General features: G+C 38.5%; 1 protein-coding gene across 13 annotated transcripts in view; it reads left to right on the forward strand.

Annotated features, from left to right (window-relative positions):
* ACACA (acetyl-CoA carboxylase alpha) overlaps nucleotides 1-24368 on the forward strand; it is a 330020-nt gene that overhangs the window by 179990 nt on the left and 125662 nt on the right. For 6 of the 13 annotated variants that reach the window (XM_077969319.1, NM_001266778.1, XM_077969318.1 and 3 more), the window contains 6 exon segments: nucleotides 316-440; nucleotides 8334-8447; nucleotides 9681-9794; nucleotides 11174-11263; nucleotides 12926-13044; nucleotides 24122-24145. In XM_077969319.1, the coding sequence (XP_077825445.1) occupies nucleotides 316-440; nucleotides 8334-8447; nucleotides 9681-9794; nucleotides 11174-11263; nucleotides 12926-13044; nucleotides 24122-24145 (586 nt within the window). 13 annotated transcript variants of the gene reach the window in all.

The following is a 24368-nucleotide window of genomic DNA, read 5'->3' on the forward strand; positions in this document are numbered from 1 at the left end:
CCCACCTCCCCAATTTTTAAAAAATTTAATAAAATTGAGGCCCAGAGAAGTGAAATGATTTGCCCAGGAGCACACAGTAAATTGCTAACGGAGCTAGGCCTTGAACCCAGATCTTATATCCAAATTACCTAACTCTTAGTCCGGTGTTCTTTTACTAAATCACATTGCCAGTTTCTGTACAAATCCATCCAAGAAAATCCTTACGATGTTTCTTCTTACTGCTCATCTCATAAATTATAGACAGTACAAAACAAATAGCATGTAAATGTGAACATTTATACATGGGTGAGAACCAGTTCTTTTCATGGCGTGCAGGTCACTATGACAAATGTGTATTCGCCCTCCGGGAAGAGAATAAAAGTGACATGAACACTGTACTGAACTACATCTTCTCTCACGCTCAAGTCACCAAGAAGAATCTTCTGGTCACAATGCTTATCGTGAGTACCATTTTTCAGAACTCGTAAGGACTGTTGATGATATGCAAAAAGTATTTTTTCCTTCTGATGGCTGTGGTCAGAGAAAAAAACTACTGCCTTTTATAATTATGGGATGAGTGGGACTTGAGCTGTAGACTAACAGTTTCTCACATCTACCTTTGTCCTTGGTCTGAAGGAACTGCTTTAGTGAGAAAAGGACTCTTTTGGCTATTATGAATATGCTCCTTCACAGGGACTTACACCTCCTAACTCTGTTTAGAAATGCCCCATGCTTCACCATTCCTGTGGTCCTCTTGACGGCAGCTTTAAATTTTCATCTTATTTATCCAATATACTCTAATTTTAACTCTTGTTCCATAGATGCAAGCAATGGCTCTCATGTCAAACCTGAAAAGAAAAAAAATAGAAATCCAGCACTACCCCTCCCTGACCAGAGAAATTTTAATGTATTCTGCATCTTCATTGGTCCCTTTTTATTTACATTGAAAATCTAAGCTCGGATTATTGCATTGGTAGTAAATGTAAATGTATGATTTTTTTTCTCCATAACTTAGTAATATAAGAATTAGTAGGAAGTAGGAATGGGGAGTGAGCCTGGTAAGTTTGATGAGAGCTAATGTGCATTTGGCCAGTGGGTGGAATTTTTGTGGGCTGAAGGATTTTTAAAGATGACTTGCAAGTCCTTCACTCCTAGCTCATTCTGGTTGAGTTACTTGTAGGAATTAGTATAGTAGGACTATTCCTAGAGTCCCTCACCCCATGGTCCTGAGCATTTGCCTTGCTGCTGCTTGCTTGTCTTTTTGGGGACTGTAGTGCCTTTTCACTCCCAGAGTTTTCTTTCTTGTCCCTTTATGGAATTGGGATTCTTGGTACGTTAATTACATCATTTTTTCATGGAGGGAAAAAACGTACATCTTCATAGCTATTTTTTTATTTCGTACTTCAGAATGAAGGGAAGCTATCTACCATATACCTCTGATTAACAAGAGTGCCGCTCATTCAGTTATCTGCCTAGCTGGTTAACTCTAAAGCATATAACATTTTTTAGAATAGCCACTTTAAAAAACATGTAATTATAGGGAGAGTTCATTGCCTTTGCTACCCCAGAATGACTAGATAGTGAGAAAACAAGAAGATGCATTTGAGTGGGAAAAAATATACATTAGTACAATGTAATACTTCAGCTTCCCCTAAGTGACAGGTTTCAGCTAAGAAATGATATAATCTATGGCAACTTACTAATTTTTTTTGTCAGTCAAAAGAAGGAAGAAGGACTATTTAGATTTTTTTAAATTTAATGAAAAGATTGTTAAATCTTATTTTGATAAAGCCAAGACTTTCTGGCAGAAAAGGGTAATGAGGAGAAGGGTAAAAGAATCTGTCAGTTTGGACCTAGAATGGGGTGGAATTTGCCTTTATAGGAAGCTAATTATGGTGAGTTTTTCTTTTTATTGTGATTATGTTTTTAAGAACTTAACAGTTTTCTGCACTAAAAATAGACCAAAGCCTAGAATCCTTAGAGCAGCAGAAGAGTAATGATTGTCCAAGACTGTTGCTGGGTTTCTTAAATTCTAATTTGTAAGATATAGGGGCTCAGCTCGCTCCTTTTGCGGAGTGATTGTAAGTAACGCTTGCCTTAAGAATCTCATTATTGGAACACGGAGCCATATTTCCTCTGAGAATTCTGGAGTAGCTTTGAGCCGGGGCTGTTCATTTCTCAAGTAATCACGCTGGTGTGATGGAGAGAGAAAATGGCAGCTGTTCGGAGCTCAGGCCTTCAATTTTCTTCAGAGTCCAGTCACTCAAGTGTGTAATTACACGGGGGGTGCTGCAGAGGCGTTGGGCCCTGTCAGAGAACTGGTTTGAGGCTTTGCTTTCTGCTTTTGCCAGTCAGGACAGGCAGAAGCCAATGGGACTCTGACTTTCTGCTGTTCTTTTTTTCTCCCACCTTGTCATCCTGATTACTTCTTACCTGCATGGATAGTACCCAAACTTTTTTTCCACCAGGCTGAGCTCTTTAGAGAAAAGAGCTGTTTCAGAGTTTGAGTTTGGGTAAATAGGATGCAGGAGGAGGAGGAGGAAGAGGAGAAGGGGAACGAGGAGAGGAGGAGGAGAAGGACGGTTGAACATGTGAACCAGGAAGCCAGATTTGTCCTATTCTTTATTTTGGTGTCATTACCTTTTTCTTTAAAAACAAAAACAAAATGAGACCCAGTAAACGTAAGAGGATCTGTAAGCTTTCGTGTCATTAATTTCTTTTCAAATATCAGTTGTTTTCATTTCATCTTAGAGATTTGGAAATCAAGCTCAGGGCCAGCTAGCAGTGACTTATGGAACATGGGTAAAAGCTCAGGACGGTGCTCTTTTCTGATCTGATGTTACTGAATGCCAGACATGTCTTCCTCTTTTCCTCTTTGACAATGCTTTGCTGCTCCCCCTTCCTCCTTCCTCTCCGTTCCTTCTTCTCTCCCTCCTCCTCTCCCACATCTGCATTAATGGTAGTAGCTGGTAGGAGCCATTTTGGTTGTTTGGATTATTCTTTCCTCTGATCTTAGTGTCTTGTACAGATGTCACCTGCACATGGTAGCACTTCGATTCCCCCAACTTGTGTTCTCTGCTGGTTCCCCTTTCTTTGCATATCTTGGCTTCTTGATTGATGGTTATGTGCCCAGCATTCGATTCTCTGCTTTCTAGAAGTAGGAATGTTGATAGTATGTTTTGCTGAGCTAGATGATGATTTCTGGGGCTTTTGAACCTACAAGAGGGAGGTATCAAGAAAATCAGGCCTCCGTCAGTGTCATGGGATATGTGCTTCTCTAGTAAAGAGGTACCTTCATCCTCTCTAGGTGTTAGCATAACTTGCCCAGTGGTAGCTTGCCTCAAGGACTCTCAAGCAAATTTCTGGTAATCTTTCACTCTGTTTGGAAAGCAAAGTATCAGGTAAAAGACTAAAGTCCTATCAGGTTTCCTCCGTTTAAAGGGACATTGTAACACAATGTAACACAAAGTCTGGAAGACCAATAGTACATTTATTTTTTGAAAGCTCTTCTTATTTCTTAAATTTAACTTTATAGGAAAAAGTTTAGGACTCAGAACATTGTTTATGTTTGCTTAGAGATATTTAAGGAACTCTTTAATCTTTAGCCAGATTAAGCTAATTGGTACAAATACAAAATATCAACATCTTCACAGCTGTCTAGATGGCAATGTACGTATCTTCTAGCCACCTTGATGGTAAGTAGTCTTCCCCTCACTGCTTATAACTTATTTTTGATACAGCCCACATGAACATGCTGTAAACCATGCTTCCGTATGAGTAATGCCATGCATATGAACCCCTGATTTGGTTTAGATGGGGAGAATTTATAATGCTGATCAGCACCTTTCCTTCCTCCACTTAACCTGACTGCAAATAATTTTGTCCAATGTGTAAATAAAGAAGAAGTCTTTCTCAGTGATTCCACATTCACTGAATAAGGGTGATATTAACAATTTCTTGTTAAACTTACCCTATGACATTTTTTGGGATATCAAAAAGTGCAGGTATGATTAGAAGCAGCTACCAGTTCATTGCTGATACTAGGTTTAGTGCCTACCCAGCTGAATAATAGTTAATGTCTTGAGGACATTACACATAAGGTCACATTCTTTTCGTTTTGAATTGCCTTATAAGATCAAGCTGGACTATGTTGGTTTCTTCTGTCAGTCAGCTGTGTAACTTTGGCTATGCCTTTTTTTTTTTTTTTTTTTTTAAATTAAACATGTGGTCTCACTATGTTGCCTGGACTGCTGTCAAACTTCTGTGCTCAAACGGTCTTGGCCTCCCAAAGTGCTGGGGCTACAGGCATGAGCCACTGTGCCCAGCCTTGGCTATGGGTTTAACATTTTATCATGTTTGTTGTATTTCTGCAAATGCAAACTATTTTCTATAGTTAGCTACCATCTAGGTCAAAAGTAAAAGCAAGAAATAACTGTTTTGTACCAGTATGGCTGAATAATAATTTTCACTTCATTTTATGACTCTGGACAGTTGGAACAGACCTTTGGTTGGTGGATTGGGAAGCCAGATTTTTGCAAGTGACCTGTAATCCCAAAATCAGCAGGTTGGCTCTTTAAACAAACTTTTTATGTTGACTAAACACATCTGCTGACCTAGACACCATCTAAAAGTATTGTTACAAATGTTCATCAGGATTAGATGGTGATGTTGGTTTGTCCAGTTGCCCAAAAGAAACCTGTCTCTAGAACAGAGGGTAATCAACTTCCTGTTGGATGTTAGTTGGCATCTTAGGATGGGTGGTTCTGAAAAACCCTGATGTTTTCTTTCAGAACCTGAATGCTGTGTCTAGGTCAAGGACAAGACAGGGTTGAGAAAGTTATTCTACACATAATTTTCTGTTGCCAGTTTTTTCCTAAGTATTCATGATGACAGTGGAGAAAATATTTGAATGGAAAACTTCCAAGTCAGAATAGACTAATGAAAATAGTGGTTAACTCATACTGTGTTTGATAATTACTTCACATTTATTTATTTATTTATTTATTGAAATGGAGTTTCGCTCTTGTTGCCCAGGCTGGAATGCGATGGCGCAATCTTGGCTCACCACAACCTCTGCTTTCTGGGTTCAAGCAATTCTCCTGCCTCAGCCACCCGAGTAGCTAGGATAACAGGCATACACCACTGCGCCCAGTTAATTTTGTATTTTTAGTAGAGACAGGGTTTCTCCATGTTGGTCAGGCTGGTCTTGAACTCCTGACCTCAGGTGATCCGCACACCTTGGCCTCCCAAAGTGCGGGGATTACAGGTGTGAGCCAAAGCACCCGGCCTTATTTATTTATTTTATTTTATTTTATTTTATTTTTGTTTTATTTTATTTTATTTTAATTTTGAGATGGAACTTTACTCTTGTTGCCCAGGTTGGAGTACAATGACGCAATATCGGCTCACTGCAACCTCCGCTTCCTGGGCAGTTCTCCGGCCTCAGCCTCCCAAATAGCCGGGATTACAGGCATGCGCCACCACACCTGGCTAATTTTTTGTATTTAGTAGAGACGGGGTTTCACCGTGTTGGTCAGGCTGGTCTCGAACTGACCTCGGGTAATCCACGTACCCCGGCCTCCCAAAGTGCCGGGATTACAGGCGCGAGCCACCACGCCCGGCCCACATTTATTTTTTCTAATCTCCATAGTTCACTTTTCTTACAGATACTGTTGCTTTTTCCCAAAGCCCTTTTTTTTTACTCCCTTTCTCTCATAATGGAAAGATAAAATGAAAAGTGGTTTTTTAAAAAAGTGGTTTTGTGTGTTTTGCTTTGTTTTGTCTTTTAAGTTAGAATATGATCTGTAACGATGCAAGAGGGTAACTCCATTTTTTAAAATTTTAGTTTAATCTCGAAAGGTAAACCTATATTTCCTTTAAAGGGAATGCATTCCATATCAAATCTGATATGGTTGTGGAGGTGATTAGTGTTATTTTGTCATGTTGGCTTTTGTTTTTATTATTTATTTATTTATTTTTTTATATTTTTATTTTTTTGAGACGGAGTCTCCCTCTGTCACCCAGGCTGGAGTGCAGTGGTGCGATCTCGGCTCACTGCAACCTCCGCCTCCCGGGGTCAAGCAGTTCTCTGCCTGAGCCTCCTGAGTAGCAGGGATTACAGGTGTGTGCCACCACGCCCAGCTAATTTTTGTATTTTTAGTAGAGACAGGGTTTTGCCATCTTGGCCAGGCTGGTGTTGAACTCCTGACCTCATGATCCACCTGCCTCAGCCTCCCAAAGTGCTGGGATTACAGGCGTGAGCCACCGTGCCCGGCCGGCTTTTGTTTTTAATGTTGAGACTTCAGTCTGGCTTTGTACAGAGGAGCTGAGTTGTGGCATTACCCAGTACACTTCTTATGTTTTTAGGCCTTTTAGTGGGTCATTCCAATGCTTTTAGTAAGTACCTCGGAAAGGAGTATGTTTGCTCTATTAAGAACATTAGGAAAGGGACTTAGGTAGGAAAAAATTATCTTGGTTTCCCTACCCACTGTTATCTATCAATTCTTTCCTTGTGTCTTTTTATGGTCCTGTTTCTGGTAGTTTTACATATTCCTTTGAAATTCTGTTTTGCTCATTAGTTCTCAGCAAAAGGTAAGAGTTACTTGCATTTTCTTTCTCCTCTTTGCTTTTATGCCTAGGATAGGTAGAACAGATCCTCTAATCTGTGCTGCCTGTTCAATCGAACCTCTGGGTTTATCTTCACTTTAATAGCAGCCTTTATTTTTCTCACTCAGATGAGTGAATTATCTGGGTTAAATGGGTGAAAACAGTAGTACTTGCACTTCCTTAATTATAAACCCCATCATATGTTTTATGACTCTGGACAGTCAGAGCAGACCTCTCCTTGGTGGATTAGGGAACCAGAATCTCATTATATCATTTTCTTTTAAAAAAAAAAAAAAAAAAAAAGCTTTGAGAAACCTTCCCAGCATGATGGCACTCAGTATTTCAAAAGTATTTACCTTGTGATGTGGAAGGTAGGGGTTTTGGAAAAAGCATGTCTTTTATTTTTACTGCATTTATTTATTTTGCTGTGATAAAGGTCTATAAAGAGTATCCCTGAGATGGGGAAGGTTAAGTATGAAATAGAAATTCTTCAAGAAAAGGACTGATAATCAAAGTGGGGAGAAGATTAACAAGCAGCAACAAGCAGGCCCTTTGAGTCTTCTTTCATGTCCCCTTGGTAGTAGGGGGAGAATAAATATTAAAATACAAAGGCAATTCTGTCTTTTAAAGTTTTTTTATTTTATTTATTTTTATTTTTTATTTTTAGAGATGGGGTCTCACCATGTTGCCCAGGCTGGTCTTGAACTCCTGGGCTCAAGCAGTCCTCCTGTCTTGACCTCCCAAAATGCTGGGATTACAGGTGTGAGCCACGTTGCCCAGCCAAGGCAATTATTTAAAACTCCAAGTAGAGGGAGTGATATCTAAATGGATATATTTTATATGGTGTGGTGTTAATAATTACTACTACCAGTAGCTCTGTAAAATTCAAAAAGGACAGATATTTCTAAAAACTGCATTTGCAGTTTTTTCAACTTAGATGGAAATTGCAAGGATAATGGATGAATTTAGGGAATAAACTGATATTCCACTGGACTCCAGTAAGAATATTTCTCTCAGAATATGATTGGGATTTTTTTGTTAACATTTTTTACTTCTTAGAAGAGGAAGGACCCAATACTGAATAAAACATGAATTCTATAGTAGGAGCTTGTTTTTTTCCTCTAATTCAGCTAAGTATTCACATGGAATGATTCTTGGTACAGGAAGAAGAGAAATGATTTGGGGTACAGAATTGCCAGCGTATGAGATGGTGTTTTTAGTTAGTGTGTGTTTATAAATAAATAATTTATTATTGTGTTTCTGTTTTGCATCTGCCTGGGTTGCTGAAAATTTGGTTTATGAGATGAAAACCACTGGGATGGTTCTTTTTTCCTTATATCTACCTTCTTTCCAAAAGTGGGAAGGGAAACAGGAAGGCCTTTAGTCCCTATTATTTAAAACTTTCTCTTAAAACTTTGAGACATAATCTATTATTTCTTCCTCAGAATCCCCTTGGCCCCTTTTAGTGGTCTCTAATGATTTCTTCTGTGTGTTAAAAGTATAGTGTTGATTTATAAGGAAATACATTAGGAATTTTGAACGAGGGATTTGGACTGCCTCTCCTTAGCCAAACTTCCTCTGGGATCTTCTTTACCACATTGTTTAGGGTAAAAGTAATAGGAAGTTTGCATTTTCTTATCAATCCAACTGGGTTTACTTTGTTTTCATTCCTTTTCTCTATTTCAAAATCCTATCCACCTGTTCTTTTTAATCTGGCTATCTATGTTCTTTTTTACATTAACAATTAGGATCAGTTGTGTGGCCGGGACCCTACTCTCACTGATGAGCTGCTGAATATTCTCACAGAGCTAACTCAACTCAGTAAGACTACCAATGCTAAAGTAGCACTTCGAGCACGCCAGGTAAGGCCATTTGTTGGTTTTCTTAAAGGAGGGATGGCTTTCATAGATTAGGCAGTGCTAGACACAATGAACTTTTGCTTAATCATCTTACAAAAAACATGTTATTTTCTATATGTGTCACATTTTCCTCAGAACAAATGTTTTCATGTGGTATGTTTTTTAAAGAGAAAGGACAAGATTAATGCTGCATTTCTTTAAAATAGATGCCCTTTCCACATTAAAAAAAATCCTGGTATCATTCCCTTCCCTCCATAGTAGCCCTGTGATAGTAAACCAGGGTCAGGTGGAGGCAAGGACACTCAGGGAAGGAAATAGACTCAATATTTCTTACTTCCCAAAGGGAGCTTAGAAGCAGATGAAAACTTCCACGTGTACAGGAAATAATCAAGTGTGGAAAGCAGAAAGATAACGAAATGAATCTTAGGTGGTAGCAATCAGAACAACCCCAGAGAAGTCCAGTTAGTTTCACCCTGAAGTCTTCATTTCCATTCCAAAAGGTTTCAGCAGGGAAGCCAAGAGTTGGCGCTCCCTTTGTGTTTCAGTGCATGGGCATTGACAAGGAAGCAGCATTTGAAGCTGTTCAGTGACCTTCTGCTTTCTCTACAATTGTATCCATGTCACTGAACTACTCAAAGCTATTGAACCTCTCAGTGACCTGCTGAGGGTATTCAGATCCTACCGTGTCACTGTTTGTTTGTTTGTGACACTGCATTCACTCTCTCTGCCCCTCACACACACTGGTGTTACTTCCTGACGCCTTCTCCTTGGTGCTGAGTACCTGGGGCTGTCAAAGCAGCTTTCCCTGTCTTTCTTTCTACTTCAGAGTTGCAGAAGGCTAGCTCTGCTGCATCTACCTTCCCCACAGCTGCTCCCTGCCAGACCTGATTCCCAATTAACAGCTAGTCATGCAGTCCCCAGGACCAGCAGCTTTGCAATGGTAAATCACATACACTGATGGAACTTGATTGAAGCAGTTTTCTCTCCCTTCCCCCTACCCACCATGGGAAATTGGCCACAACGCAAATCATGGTGAGAGTCAACTGAGATTCAGTATTTGGTGGCATTGGCTTTATGTTACAGGACCTAGAAGTTGTTTTACTTGGTCTCTGTTTTATCTGTGATGCCTGCACTTACAGATTTATATTTATTGCTTTTGTATCAGAGCTGCCTAATAGGAGCCTAGAATAATCACTCCCTGAGGAACGTGTGCCTCCTATTTTGTTCTCACTCTAGGTTCTTATTGCCTCCCATTTGCCATCATACGAGCTTCGCCATAACCAAGTAGAGTCTATCTTCCTATCAGCTATTGACATGTATGGACATCAATTTTGCATTGAGAACCTGCAGGTATATATATATATATATATAGCCCTTTCCTGCCTCTCTGGACTCTTATCTCCTTTATTCTCAAGCATAGTTTAAGTAATCAATTAATTAATTAATTTTGATTTTCCATGTAATGGAGTTTCATACCTTGACTTTCTAAAACGATTTATACTTAGGAATTTTTTTTTCATACAAATGCTGTTAGAATTGTGGCTTAGCTTAAAAATCAAATAGGCCTGCCTTGATAGAAGTGTTCTATTGAAGTCTTTATCTTTGTACTTTACCTAGAAAGTATTCTAGGCCAGAATTAAATAACAAGGCTGGTTGATTTCTGATATATATATATATATACACACACACACACACACATATATATATACACACACACACTTCTCTAATGATTTATGATATTTGAATCAGATGTACACATACGTAGTTGTTACTCTTCTGGAGACAAAGCTATTTAAGTATCATTTAATTTTAATTTTATGTTAATACTATTAAGCTTTATAAAAAGCTCGTTTTTAAGAGATTATTGGCTAATTTTACTGCTAATCAGAAGGACTGCCACAATTATTTTTCAAACATTATCTTCTCAGGAATGACTATATTTTTCTACCTGGAAACAAGGATACCATTGTTATATCTGGCCCAGGGGAATCTTTAGACTTTCTGTAACATTTCTTCCTGGGAATCTAGAGGGGAAAGAAGGATGTTTTTTCTTATTTGGTTAATAGCTGAAATCTAGGGTTTCAACTGGGGTTCAAATCTAGGGTTTACCATAGTGGAGTATTGAGACAATATTTATTTTATTTAATTTTTCTGAGACAGAGTCTCACTCTGTTACCCAGGCTGGAGTGTAGTGGCACAATCTCGGCTCACTGCAACCTCCACCTCCTGAGTTCAAGCGATTCTTGTGCCTTGGCCTCCTGAGTAGCTGGGATTACAGGCACGCACTACTACGCCCAGCTAATTCTTGTATTTTTAACAAAGACAGGGTTTTGCCATGTTGGCCAGGCTGGTCTCGAACTCCTGACCTCAAGTGATCTGCATGCCTCGCAGGCGTGAGCCACCATGCCTGGTGAAGACAATATTTAGAGAGTACAGATAAATGTCAGAAAAGAATAATAGTCATAAACACTTATATTAGCATACAAATGTACTGTTAATTCAGTATTCTAAGAATTTTACATGTATTTATTCATATAATACAACAGCCCTATGAGGATAGGTATTATTATTTTCTCCATTTTGTAGCTCAGGAAGTTGAGGCACAGAGAGATTACGGCATTCAGAGACAAAATTCTTAGGTTTCACTAAATGCTTCAAATGCCAAATAGTGTCCACTGAAATTGTTCTCCTTTTGATGTAAGGCTTAAGCCTGTCTTTGTATCTTCTAGAAACTCATCCTATCAGAAACATCTATTTTTGATGTCCTACCAAACTTCTTCTATCACAGCAACCAAGTAGTGAGGATGGCAGCTCTGGAGGTAAGTATTTATGGTAATGGGACATGACCTTTTGCTTTGTTTCTAGCTGGTTTCTTATATCCATTTGGCTGCCATGTCAGTTCTAGTTCTCTGGCCTTAAGGTTGGTTCTTAAGGGTAGTTAGTCTCTTCTCCTCTGAAACAGTATGTGCTTACTCAGATACTTTACTCAAGTGTTTCATCTGAACTCATCACCAGCTTCTAGGTTCCAATCACAGGAAAACAGCTGCCAGCATTTTTCAGTAGTTTCTATTTTCCAGGTATTTGAATTCTCCCATTTCATGAGTTAGGATTCCTTGTAACACAAAAAGTGAAAATATATGGCTGATCAGAGCATGTGTCATCTTACCATTGTGTGATTTGGGCCAAATTAAAATGGATTTTAGTTATGTTTTGGATTGTCAAGCAGCTCTTACGAAATACTTCCTCAAAGGAAAGAAAGTAATAGCATTTAATGAACTGTGTTTTAGCTATTTTATTTTTCTCATTTAATCCTACAGTTACTTTAGGAAGTAAGAAGAAAGTGAGACTCTGAGAGGTTAAGTGATTTGTCCAAAATCACACAGATAATAAGTGGAAGAGTTTGCATTTGAACTCAAGCTAATCTGACTCCAAAGACTTCTGTTTCCACTACAGCACACTACCTCATTAAGCACAAAAATTGCAGGCCCTGAATACCACTGTAAAGTTGCCAAATAGATGTTTTTTGAAGATGGGGAAAAAGAGTGTTTTAGATGATTTTATGTAATGTAACTTCACGGTAGTCTGTTGCTAGCTCCTTTGTGTTACTTTTTATTTGTATTTTGTGGTAGAATGTAAATTATCCTACTCAGTAAATGCCAAAAGTTTTAAAACATTTAAGTGTTTTGTAGTGTTTTCATGTCATCTAATGAGAAGCTTTCTTATATACTTCCCGTGCCATAGAATCTCAGGTAGCATTTTATGTGCATGGCAAATTTGCTGTGAAATGTGTGAGGTTGCACTGACAGTTTTTGCGGAGATGTAGCCTATTGCTGTTTCTTTTTTTAATTTAAATTTATTTTTATTTTATTTTATTGCTGTTCCTTTAACTCTTGAGTCGAGTTCATGTATTTGAGATATTATATGTCCAATTATGTCTTACTGTTTATACCTTACTGCTTTTGATCAGGGTTTGCTGAAAACTGATTTTGAGTGGGTGGGGAAGTCGGGGAAGACACAAAACAAAGACATGAGATAGTAAAAGAGTTGAACTGTGATTGCTTGTGTCTTCTATTTTCACTCCGTAAGTGGCTCAAAATCAGCACCTCTCATTTTCCTCACTGCTTAATCTTCTCTTGAAATGATCATGCTTAGTAGATTAATAGTTGTAGTTCTAGATGCTGTCTTTTGCTAAAGATTAAACCTTCTCCAGGGTTTAGGTTAGTGTGAAAGAAGGTTTACAGTACACATAGGTATCCAGCAGAGGCCGCCTAGTTTTGTTTTCATTAGTAGTCATGGGTGTAGTATTAAGACTCCAGCTTTATTAATTAAAGCAAGATATGTATGTATACAGAGGGCCTTGGGACTTCTCTCCCCACAGAGCACCTTCTGCCTCAGATACCTCGTTTCAAGACCCTTTTTCTGGGCTATTTTCTTAATTTCTGTTTTTGAAATTTATTTACTGAGGGTTACTTTTGAACCAGGTGTATGTTCGAAGGGCTTATATTGCCTACGAACTTAACAGCGTACAACACCGCCAGCTTAAGGACAACACCTGTGTGGTGGAATTCCAGTTCATGCTGCCCACATCTCATCCAAACAGGTGAGTTTGAGGTGGTATGTGCACCTGAGCCAGCCAGAGGTATACCATGAGAATCAAGGGGAGTAATGTGTATGACAATTCCATGTTTTTTTAATTAGAAATGTAGGGCAAAAAATGAACAATATGACCATAAGAGAAGAGCCTTTTGGTGCTCACTTCTTTGATCTAAAGAGACAAATTATGGTCTAAGTAAGATGAAAGTTTACGATTACTCCATTCATTCTTGCTTGTATTATGTCACTGAGGAAATAGTTTCTTTTTTAAAAAAAATAGAAAGAATTTACTAGCATTTTACTTGCTAGAACTTTGCCAGAAAAATCACTCTTTTTTTAACAATTTAAATCGGCAATTAGACCAAGAAAATATTTTGGGTGGAATGCTTTTCTTTTCTGTATGTTTGCTATGGGTTGAGGTTATACCTGAGCCAGTTTCATTGTCGCCCTAAAACAGACAACCTGAATTTAGCAGTTGAAATTCAATCAGTTTTTAAAAATTATATTTCAGAACCAAACTTCTTAATCTCAAATAAATTACTGAATTAAGCCATGATAATTACATTATTTGTCCCTTCCTGTGTCTTTTAAAAAATAAAATGTACATATGGACATTTTTGTGTCAGAATTGCTTTTGTTTTAAAATGAAAATACTTTATCTTATAGACTCATCTTTTAAGAATTATTCTAAGGCAATGAAAATCTATGAATTCCACCCACACAGAGGTTCATCCCCTCCTGTACTTTCATTCTTTTTAGTAATACCACAGAAAATACAAATACCACAGCCAGTGTTAACCTGCCCCTCTCCATTTCTTCTTTATGGCCTTTGGTTCTTCACTTGGTATTACAAAGTACTGTGTCTTTGGGGAACCTTAGTTATAGACACCAGAAATGGTTTTGTTCTAAATTGCCACTTCACCCAAAGCAATAGAAACCCTTTCTGGAGACAAAGAAGTCTGTGCTGAGACTTTTGGCCACTGGATGCCACTGTTGATCTAGCAGAGGTCGGCAGATGAGCAGAGGCATCTTCAGAAAAAGTACCTCTCTTCTTTGTCTCAGAATATCCTTTCACTTCTCTACCTCAAAAATACCTTACGGCTGGCAGAGAAAAGCATATATCCTTGATTTAGCAAGCATCTCTCGGTACATTTTTGCCTCCATGGATTTCAGAATCTCATTTTCTAGAAACGAATGGTTGTCCTTCAGTGAGCGGCGAAGTACTCGTGGCACACATGGGCACAGCACTCAGTCTTCTTTCTTTTCCTGCGTTCCTTGAATAATTGTAGAGAACTACACTCTATACTTAATGCTCTTTGTAATTCTCAGGGCAGTTCTCCTTTTCTTTCTGCTTTCTCCTGCTTCCCTTTGGGCAGTGATTTGTAGTCGGGCTGCAGGGCCGCTTCTGATTTCCTTCCCTCCTCATCACTCTCCTTGTCTTTCTTAATTGTTCTCCCTGTACTACTTTTTTTTTATTTGAGGATATGTCCAGTTTGGTGAGGGAATGTTGGCTGAAAAATGAGAGGAATTCTTCTTGACTGCTTTGTTAAGAAATCTTATTCACCTTTCTATGTCAAGAGTGTGAATCTTGGTTAGTTCAATGTGGTTACAAAACTTGTATGCCTGTCCCTCCCAACATCTGGACATGCCTGTGGATAAAGATCAGACTTGAACATAACAGTAATCCTGTAATCTCCCTGAAGTCTCCCTTGGTTGTCAGTGCAATTCTAAACCTGCTGGATTGTTATTGTTATTGTCATCATTATTATTGGTGTAACTGTGAAGGTGGAGATAATTGCAAAATAAAAAGGAAAAATAAAATCATCTTTGTGAAAACCAGAAAAATGTTAAAATTGCTTTAATTTTTTTTTGTATCTAAAGTTCTTTTGTTTAGGATCAAATGATCAGGTTTGATCATAAAATGATATATTCAGTTTCAAAGTATAGCTTGTTCAGTTATTGCAGATTTACTACTTGAATTTAGTTTTATAAGATTATATACATAATATATTATATATAATGATATATATAATATAAATGAATATATGTATTTTTCCCCCAAATGTTTTTGTTATAATTTGGATTTATAGCCTTATTGTGACACCATCTGGTGTACTGCAATTGAATTCTGACACTAGCCATCTGAAGTTAGATCAGATGCCACAGGCTAAGTAAGGGCTCAGTCCACCACCAAATTGTCCCTACTTCAGATGGGGCCATAAATGGGGTGCCCCAGCCACTTGCACTTCTGACCAACTGGCTACAAATTTGAGGGTCCCCTCAGTTTTCTCGGTTTGATAATTCCCTCAGAACAACTCACAGAGTTCAAGCACTACAGTTTTATTGTCAGGATCAGCAAAAAGCACGAGACGCTTAGGGTGAAGTGTGGGACAGTCTCAAACACAGAGTTTCCCTGTTCATTCCCTGTGGAATCAGAGTGTATCAACTCTCTCAGCACATCCATGTGTTCACCAACCAAGAAACTCCATTGACCTTCAGTGTCCAGAGTATTTTAAAATCAGGGCTTCATTACGTAGGCATGCTTGATTAAATCGTAGCCTACATGATTAAACTCAATCTCCCCTCCCAGAGGTCCGGCTGGCTGAAAGCCCTCAACCCTCTAATCATCTAGTTGGTCTTTCTAGTGACCAGCTCCCCTCCTGAGTCATCTCATCTCTTAGCATAAACTCAGGTGTGATCCAATGACACTCCTATTACTTGGGAAATTTTAAGGATTTAGTCTCTCTTCCAGGAACCAGAGACAATGGCCAAAGTCTTTATTATACAATAGGCCTGCTCATCTTAAACAGAAATCTAAGCTGTTTTAGATTTAGCTAGTTTTGAGCCAAGTACTTTTCTAACTTTTTTTCTAACTCCAGTACTTTTTTTTTTTTTCTGTTATTGTTTTGATCAAGCAGGCAAAAAGCATATTGTTTCTCATTCTACAGAAAGAAGTTACAGAGGGCTACCAGTATTTGTTCTACTCTCAGTCCTATAAGGCTCAATTATGTCCACTAACCTCTAGATTAATGATTCTCAGAATTATGTGAGGGGCAATTTGAAAATACACATATTGGGGTCCTGACTTTCAAGACCTGATTCATTTTGGATTAGAGTCCTGGTGACCACTTTGAAAAGCTCCTCTGTACTCTGATGAACATCTGTAATTGACAGTCACTACTTCTAAACTAGTACTGCCAAATAGAAATATAATACAAGCCACGTTATTTAGAAGTTTCTATTGGCCACATTTAAAAGAGTAAAAAGAAACAGATAAAATTAATTCAAATAGCAACTTATTTAACCTATTGTATCCAAAATGCCATTTCAATATGTAATAACAATTGTTAATATTTTTTCTTTTATTCATACTGTATCTTTGAAATTTAGCATGTATTCTATACTTACAGCATGTCTCAATATAAACTAGCCATATTTCAAGTACTACCCTAGCTGCATGTGGCTAGTGGCTGCTATATTAGACAGTTCAACTTAGACCAAAAATTAATTAGGTCACACTGACCCCTCTTTTTTTTTTTTTTTTTTTTGTTACTGGTAGTGCCCTTGGAGAGAAGAAAAATTGTTATTCTTATGTTGCTTATTCTTAGTAGTTACAGGAATTATCCACACTTGATATTATAGATGTTACACAATATTTTATGCATGCTTTAAAAATTAGTGAGAATAAAGAAAAGGTATATGAATCATACATATTTTACTTATCTATGCAAAACGGAATTTTATATTTTTCCCAACTGAGATTAACAAGCCAATTTTTTTTTTTTTTTTCTCCCATAGAGATGGGGTCTTGCCATGTTACCAGGCTGGTCTCAAAATAATTCTCCTGCTTCGGCCTCTCAAGTAGCTGGGACTACAGGCATGTGCTGCCATACCTAGTGCAGACCAAAAATTCTTGGGGGAGAAAACAGGTTTTTTTTTTCCTTTTTTTTTTTTGAGATGAGGTCTCAGCTCTGTCGCTCTGTCGCCCAGGCTGGAGTGCAGTGGCATGATATGGGCTCACTGCAAGCTCCGCCTTCTGGGTTCAAACGATTCTCCTGCCTCAGCCTCCCAAGTAGCTGGGACTACAGGCGCCCACCACCACATCTGGCAAATTTTTTGTATTTTTAATAGAGATGGGTTTTCACCGTGTTAGCCAAGATGGTCTTGATCTCCTGACCTTGTGATCCTCCTGCCTCGGCCTCCCAAAGTGCTGGGATTACAGGCATGAGCCACGGTATTTTGGTTAACCAATCTTTTGTGTTTTCTTTCCTTGCACTTGGTCTTCACATTCCTAGCTGGGTGTTTTTGAAGTAGACAAAATTTGTCCAGCACATCATTGGAAGTGTCTTAGTAAGCTGTAATATCAAAGCAAGACTGCAATCTCATTGTGTATGGAATTCCATTCCTGCAGCTTTTTTTTTTTTTTTTTGAGATGGAGTTTCGCTCTTGTTGCTCAGGCTGGAGTGCAGTGGCGCAATCTTGGCTCACCGCAACCTCTGCCTTCTGAGTTCAAGCGATTCTTCTGCCTCAGCCTCCCGATTAGTTGGGATTACAGCATGTGCCACCACACTCGGCTAATTTTGCATTTTTAGTAGAGATGGGGTTTCTCTGTGTTGGTCAGGCTGGTCTCCAACTCCTGACCTCAGGTGATCTACCTGCCTCGGCCTCCCAAAGTGGTGGAATTACAGGTGTAAGCCACTGCGCCCGGCCTTATTTGTTTCTTAACTCCTCTTACTATAATTCCCAGTCATGTAGTTTGTTTTTGACTGTGATTTAGCTTCCATAGGTTGGGGTGAAACATGGCACTCTGCAAACTGGCAGCAGAGTTCCCCGCCCCCCCCAGGAAAATCCCTTGGTTACTGTTGGGATTAAAGACCTGTGTCTTATTAGGACCTATTTTGATTTTTGGAGAAGTAGGCAAAATATATTGCAAATGACTAGGGGAGCCTCTAAAAAGGGAGAAGACAGTCATTTTTAGCACACTTGAACAGTTGCTGTGTAGTAACATAGTTGGTACATTTTTATTTTTGTTTTAATTCATCATAGGACTTTGCATTGTTTGACATGTGGTTACTCTTTTTTGGTATAATTTGACTATTTTTTTTCTAGTAATCCATAATTTTTTAAAAAAGCAGATGACTGAATAGTTTATTCCTAATCTGTGTGACTTCCTGTTTCATCCTTCTTGCTAGGTGTGCGTCAGTCGAGGTATATCGTCTCCTTTTTGATCTTCTACCCAATACTTCTAAATTTTTCCTGGGGACTGTAGTTCCAACTTATTTGGCATCTGTAGGTCTTATTAACCAGAGGATCCAGTTATTAGAGCTTCACTCAGGGAAGCTCCTGGTCTGTATTTACCCTTTACTTCTAAAATTTCCTTCACTTGAAGAGCAGCTAAAGAGATTTTTCTGATTTAAGCATAGTTAGAAATATATATATACACACACACACACACATATGTATATGTAACATGTGTATGTTGTATGTGTTTCCTTTTTTACCTTCTTAGCATTTAAAGGCTATGTGATTCTTTTTGAGGGGAGGGTTTTTTTATTTTTTTTTTAATATGTCATTGTTTTAACTGACTCGTGTTCTTGAAAGAGAAGTGACTATCCCAAGTTGTTTTCGTGGTGCAGGAATATTCAGGGCAACTGGTCTATACTAAGGGAGGATTTTGTTATTATGCAGACTTCTAGAACCTAATTCTCTCATTGAAGCGTCTGTGAGCCCAGCCCTTTAGTGAGTTTTACATGAATTAACCCTGGAGTTCAAACTATATCATTCAATGTTCCTTTTTCTCCTTCTTCCCCTGGTGAGTCGTAGGGTTTAGAGCCCAAGCTTTGTATATGTCTGTCTTTTTTCCTATTCAGAAACTTAAGTATCACTCACTGGTGCTGGAGATGGGAAAGCTTGTTACACTGAAGCATCATCCTGAATGTCTGTATTTTGCACAATTCATTAAATCATTTGACCTTCAGGATTTCACTAAGCTTTGGGCATATTAAGTACCTCAGAATAATCTGGAAACAAATTCTTCAGTCAACCAGTATTTGATCTTTTAAAATATAGCTATATTTATATAAACATATGTATAGTATATTATCCCATAAATTGTGCCTATGCATATGTCTCTATATAATATAATATGACATTCTGGGAGTACACCATTTAAAACTCCAAATGATTTTTATAATTAATATACACTAGTGAACATGACTAATCTTTTTAACCTTTAATCTGTGATTCAAATAAGAAGCATCACATTTGATGCAGGAGATGGAAGTATACTTTGTTGTACGTTTCTGTACATATATAATGGGTGAGGACCTATTGGTGTTTATTTCCACCTGTTTCGTAGATGGAAATCCATGCTTAAGTCGGATTCCATTGCACCTTCTCTGCTATTTGCTACTTGTGAATTTGGTCTTCTGTGTTATAATGTTTTAATTCAAATACTTCCCTTTTCTCATGTCTTACATCCAGAAGAGGTCGGCTGTGTTTTCCCCTGATAGCATGTGTTTTGGTCATGGCTGAATTTAGGCTGCTTGGTATCCATCCTCAATGTTCAGCTGTCAGTGGGTGGCCTCTGGACTTTCTTTTTATTCGTAAGGAAGTTTAGAAATCAGGAGCCTTCCATATGACTAATTGGTAGCCAACTGCCATTCTCAAGAATTCTGATAATCTAACACTCAGAGATTAGACCTTTCTTTGGATAGTACTGAGATACTCGGAAGTCATCCAGCTTGCAGCATTTTTCCAGCAGCAGTGGGAGCCCTTGTAGTTAGCAAGCCAGAATGAGCTATATTGCTTCCTTCATTCAGGGTAGTCTGCTGATAAGATGCAAGTATCTGGCAGAAGAGAAGATTCTCAGCAGGCTTAAGTGCTTACCAAAGTGCTTTCCTGTATCCATGGCTCAGCTTCTAGTCTCTGCTGTGTTATTTTGGCACTCTAGACTTGTAATATTGGAGAGTCGAGTTTAAAACTCTCAATATATCATTAGGGTAGCCCAAGGTCCCTTCTTGTCAAGGAAGACTAGCTGAGTCCAGGGGGAAGGAAAAGCAGAATCCAGGACACCTGTAAATCCCTGTAGTTTTGTGCTGTGGGTTCGTAGCTAATTATACAGCAGGCAACAGTAATATGCTGTAGCTCTGTTGGTGTACTTGTTTCAGAAAGAGCAAAATCTTCCAGCAGAGCAAAGAAGGGGCTTTGGAGGGGCTGCAAATAAATGAAGCAATGATCATTTTATTGTAAACTAAAGCTCTGCAACAGAATCAGGGCATCTGAACTGCAAGGAGGTGGTGGGGGAGATGCCAGTAGAAATACATGGTTCAGATGTGTTTTACAGCTCTTGATTTGGATTTTCCTACAGAAATATAGTCACGCAAAGAGACCACCACTGGTCACAGCCAGTCAAATTGCTCTTTCTCCTATGGTACTGCTGTTAGTGGCTGCTAGTAGGTTATTCAGCCGACCTCTTCTGATTCTGCTTTGCTGCCTGATTTCAAAAGAGTTGCCCTATACTGTCTTTCAGTCACAGCTTGATGTAACTACTGCTTGTTTGCATGCATCCCCATCATTTTCATATAGGCTCTTTTTTTTTCTTCTTCAAGTTAGGAAGCAAAAGAATCAGGAGCATTTTTATATGACAAAAGATTTATGTAGGGCCAGCTAGAATCAAGCCAAATGAAATTCAGCTGGAAGGGGTGGTAAAAAGGCTCACAGAACTTGTGGCTGCCAGAGAAGTCAGTGTTCCTTAAATTAAAGAGGGTTCAGCTAGCAGGCGGCAACTCGACTTTGCATTCATATTGAATCAGGCTCTCCAGCCATTCTGGGCAGGCAGAGCAATAAAATCAGAGGTGACTTAGTGCCAGGAACCTCAGAATTCACAGGATTTCTCTTGTCTTTCTCTAAAATCTATATTGATGTGGAATGCTAACTTGGAGGGCGGAGATGAGAAAATGCCAGGTCTAGATTGTGGTTTATGACACCATATTGAATAATGTCATTGGAAAGCATCCTCTTTTGTTTTTTGGTTATCATATCTGTAAAATGGAGCTAATCTACTAGAAAGAAAGTAGTTCTAATATTTATCAAATGTTGTAAATGAAGATTCACTATAATAAGTGTTTTGAATAGCCCAAACAGCAGATGATAAGAAGTGAATTTATATCCCATTTATGTATTTGAAAATACTCTTGATTGCCTTTGAGCAATTTTACTTTTTTTTTTTTTTTTTTGAGACAGTATCTTACTTTTCACCCAGGCTGGAGTGCAATGGCATGATCTTGGCTAACTGCAACCTCTGCCTCCTGGCTCAAGCAATCCTCCCACCTCAGCCTTCTGAGTAGCTGGGATTACAGGCATACTATGTGCCACCACACCTGGCTAACTTTTGTATTTGTGTGTGTGTGTGTGTAGAGATGGATTTTGGAGATGTTGCCCAGGCTGGTCTTAAACTCCTGGGCTCAAGTGATCCACCCACCTCAGTCTCCCAAAGTGCTGGGATTACAGGAATGAGCCACTGCGCCCAGCCTAATTTAACTATTTTTGCATGATGAGTATGCAGTGGAATGTGACAAATTTTATTTTCAGCTACAGAAATGGAATATTTGACTCCTATACAATCTCCTCCCTTAGTTGTGTGTGTGGTTTTTTCTGTTGTTGTTTTTTTTTTTTTTTTTTGGTACAGAGTGTGGTGTATCACAGTGGTGTGTGATACGCCACATTTGTCATATTCTTAAATTGACCATATAGCCCTTGTATAGGATGAAAAATATGTAGTGGCCAGATTTGGTGGCTCACACCTATAATCCTAGCACTTCGGGAGGCTGAGGTAGGAGGATCACTTGAGCTCAGGAGTTCAAGATTAGCCTGGGTAACATGGTGGGACCTTATCTCTATTTCTTAAAAAAAGAAAACATGTAAATGATCATTATGGACATGACTAAGTATTTACCTGTTAATAGACAGTTTATCTTTCCTTCCTTCCTTGCTTATCTCCCTTACATCCCCACAGATTCTTCTTCTACCAAAGTGGAGAAGCTGGCTCTAAACCTACTTACATGATTGATTTGGGACCATTCCTTTAAAGATTAGAGATGTTGGGAGTTTTTACTTTTTACCCCATACTGTGTAGATGGTGCATAATTCTTATAACAAAGCAGCAGGGGGCTCTCTGTAGGAGCTTGAGAGTTGCTGATGGAGAAAGCCTGGCTTTTTGTTGTTCTTTTCAATTCAGGCCTTTTTCTACTGAAAACGTGGCCCTTATCCTGTGAAGACTCCCAAAGGGATTAGAATATAGCTACAGAAGCAGTTAGATTATTTTATTAGATTAGGAAATTTGTTAACAGTTGAGAGAGATTATACTGGTTTCTAAACTCTAGAAACCTGGATGAATGGAACCTGAGGTTTCTTTGGTTGTAGAATTCTCTCTGAACTGAGGTTCATGGTAAGAAACTGTGCAGGTGGCCCCTTTCCTTAGCATCCTTTATATCTTAAAAGGAAGACTATTCTCATTAGCATCTGCAGTTAGTATTCTGTTCAGCTGTACCTCCCTCTGTTCTAGAACCTGTGCATACTTTTTCTGTATTGATGAGGCCCAAGTGCATTATAACTAAGGATCTCTTGTAAAAATAAAACCCATTCTCCTGAGAGGCTCAAGGAATCCAAACAGCAAAGGTTCAGGTTTCTGCACTCGGAGGTTGCTCTTGCTGCCTTATGAATTCACTCTGTGATACAAGTTTGATGTAAAGAGCATTTCTACTCACAAATCACATGAGGTATACAGTTTGTGTGCAGTGATATGTCACAGCTTTTTATTTATATGGCCTGCTCAGTCTATTCTGCTCCTTCCACTGCCATGGAAAGTGCATCATTTTCCTCCCTCTATCTTCTTTCCCACATATCATCAGCACCACCCACCATGTTCTGCCCATTAAGTCCTCTGTGTGCTAGAAAACCCCAACAGTGATTAAATGCTGATAAAAGAATGTTAGAAGGTTAAGATATCAACCGATCAGCCCCCTTACAATGCCCCTAAATTGTAGGTGGTAAGTATAACTTTGCCCATTTAACATTGAAAATAAAGGTTTTTATTTGTTATTTTTCAGTTGGAGAAATATTTTAAAAAGAGTTGGTGGCAAAGGCCAAAGAGAATGTGGGAGATGTGCCTTGTAGTTTCCTATTCTTATCGTGGTCTTTCTTTCGTGATTTTGGCACATTCTCTATAAGGAAGTTCTAGGGTAGTCAAATTTAGGTAAGGTTTTATTTATGAAAGGCCTAGAGTTTTTAAGCTAACAGCAGTTTTTAAAATCATTATGACCCTAAACTCATTTAATTACAAAATATTAATTAATTTTAACAACTTATACTGCTCTGATCATAGAATCATTTATCATTACTTTTCTGCATGATTTTCAGTTCTTTTAAGCTCCTAGAATACAGTACCCTCCCCCCTGCTCTCCTTCATGGGAGGAAGAGTATGGATAAAAAGACTTAGAACAGGTAGCTGGGAACCCAGATTCCTGGGTACTTTTCTTTGGTGGAGAATTTGTAGGTCTGTCACATATCCTGGAAAAGCAATTAAGGTAGGAGGAGCTATGGAATCAACTTCTCTGGACCTCCTTATTACACCTTCAGTAATAGGAACAAGAAAGAAGAGTCTCTAAGAATCCCATGAAGAATTATATTTCTTGTTGGAACTTAAGTTAATATACCTTATTATATATATATCATATATATATGATATATACCATATCATATAGCTTAAATTAATTTTCATTAGCCTGTGTTTTACCACCACTCTGCATTTTTTTTTTTTTTTTGGTAATAGAGCTATTTTTAAAATCCATGGTAAATACATTTTGACCCTTTCCATCAACAGCTGCTGTAGTGGGGTAGGTTAGGAGCATGCCTCTTTGGAGGCATCCTGGGGGTTGAAGGGTAATGAGCACTTAATTATGTCTGCTGAATGCCAGAGCTGCCAAACTGGAGCTCCTCACGACTGGTCTGTATCTGCTCTGACAATTCTTTTATTATGGCTTTCACTAACCTATCAGTAACTAACTGTGGTTGTTTAATTACAGAGGGAACATCCCTACGCTAAACAGGTACCGTATGTTTAGTTTCTTTTCCAATTAAAAGCACCTTTATGTAACTTATAATAGTGAAACCAGGAAGAAAATAACACTTGACATGATAATGTGTTGTCTGCTAGGGAGTCCTGAGCTCCCCTTTGGACATACTAAATTATTCTTTCTGTTTGGAAAACATGTCTTCAGCTTTTCTTCAGCTGTTCAAAAAGCACTACTTGAAAAGCCTCAGTATGGAGAA

Source organism: Macaca mulatta, chromosome 16 (assembly GCF_049350105.2).
Source record: "Macaca mulatta isolate MMU2019108-1 chromosome 16, T2T-MMU8v2.0, whole genome shotgun sequence".
In the NCBI taxonomy this organism is placed as follows: Eukaryota; Metazoa; Chordata; class Mammalia; order Primates; family Cercopithecidae; genus Macaca; species Macaca mulatta.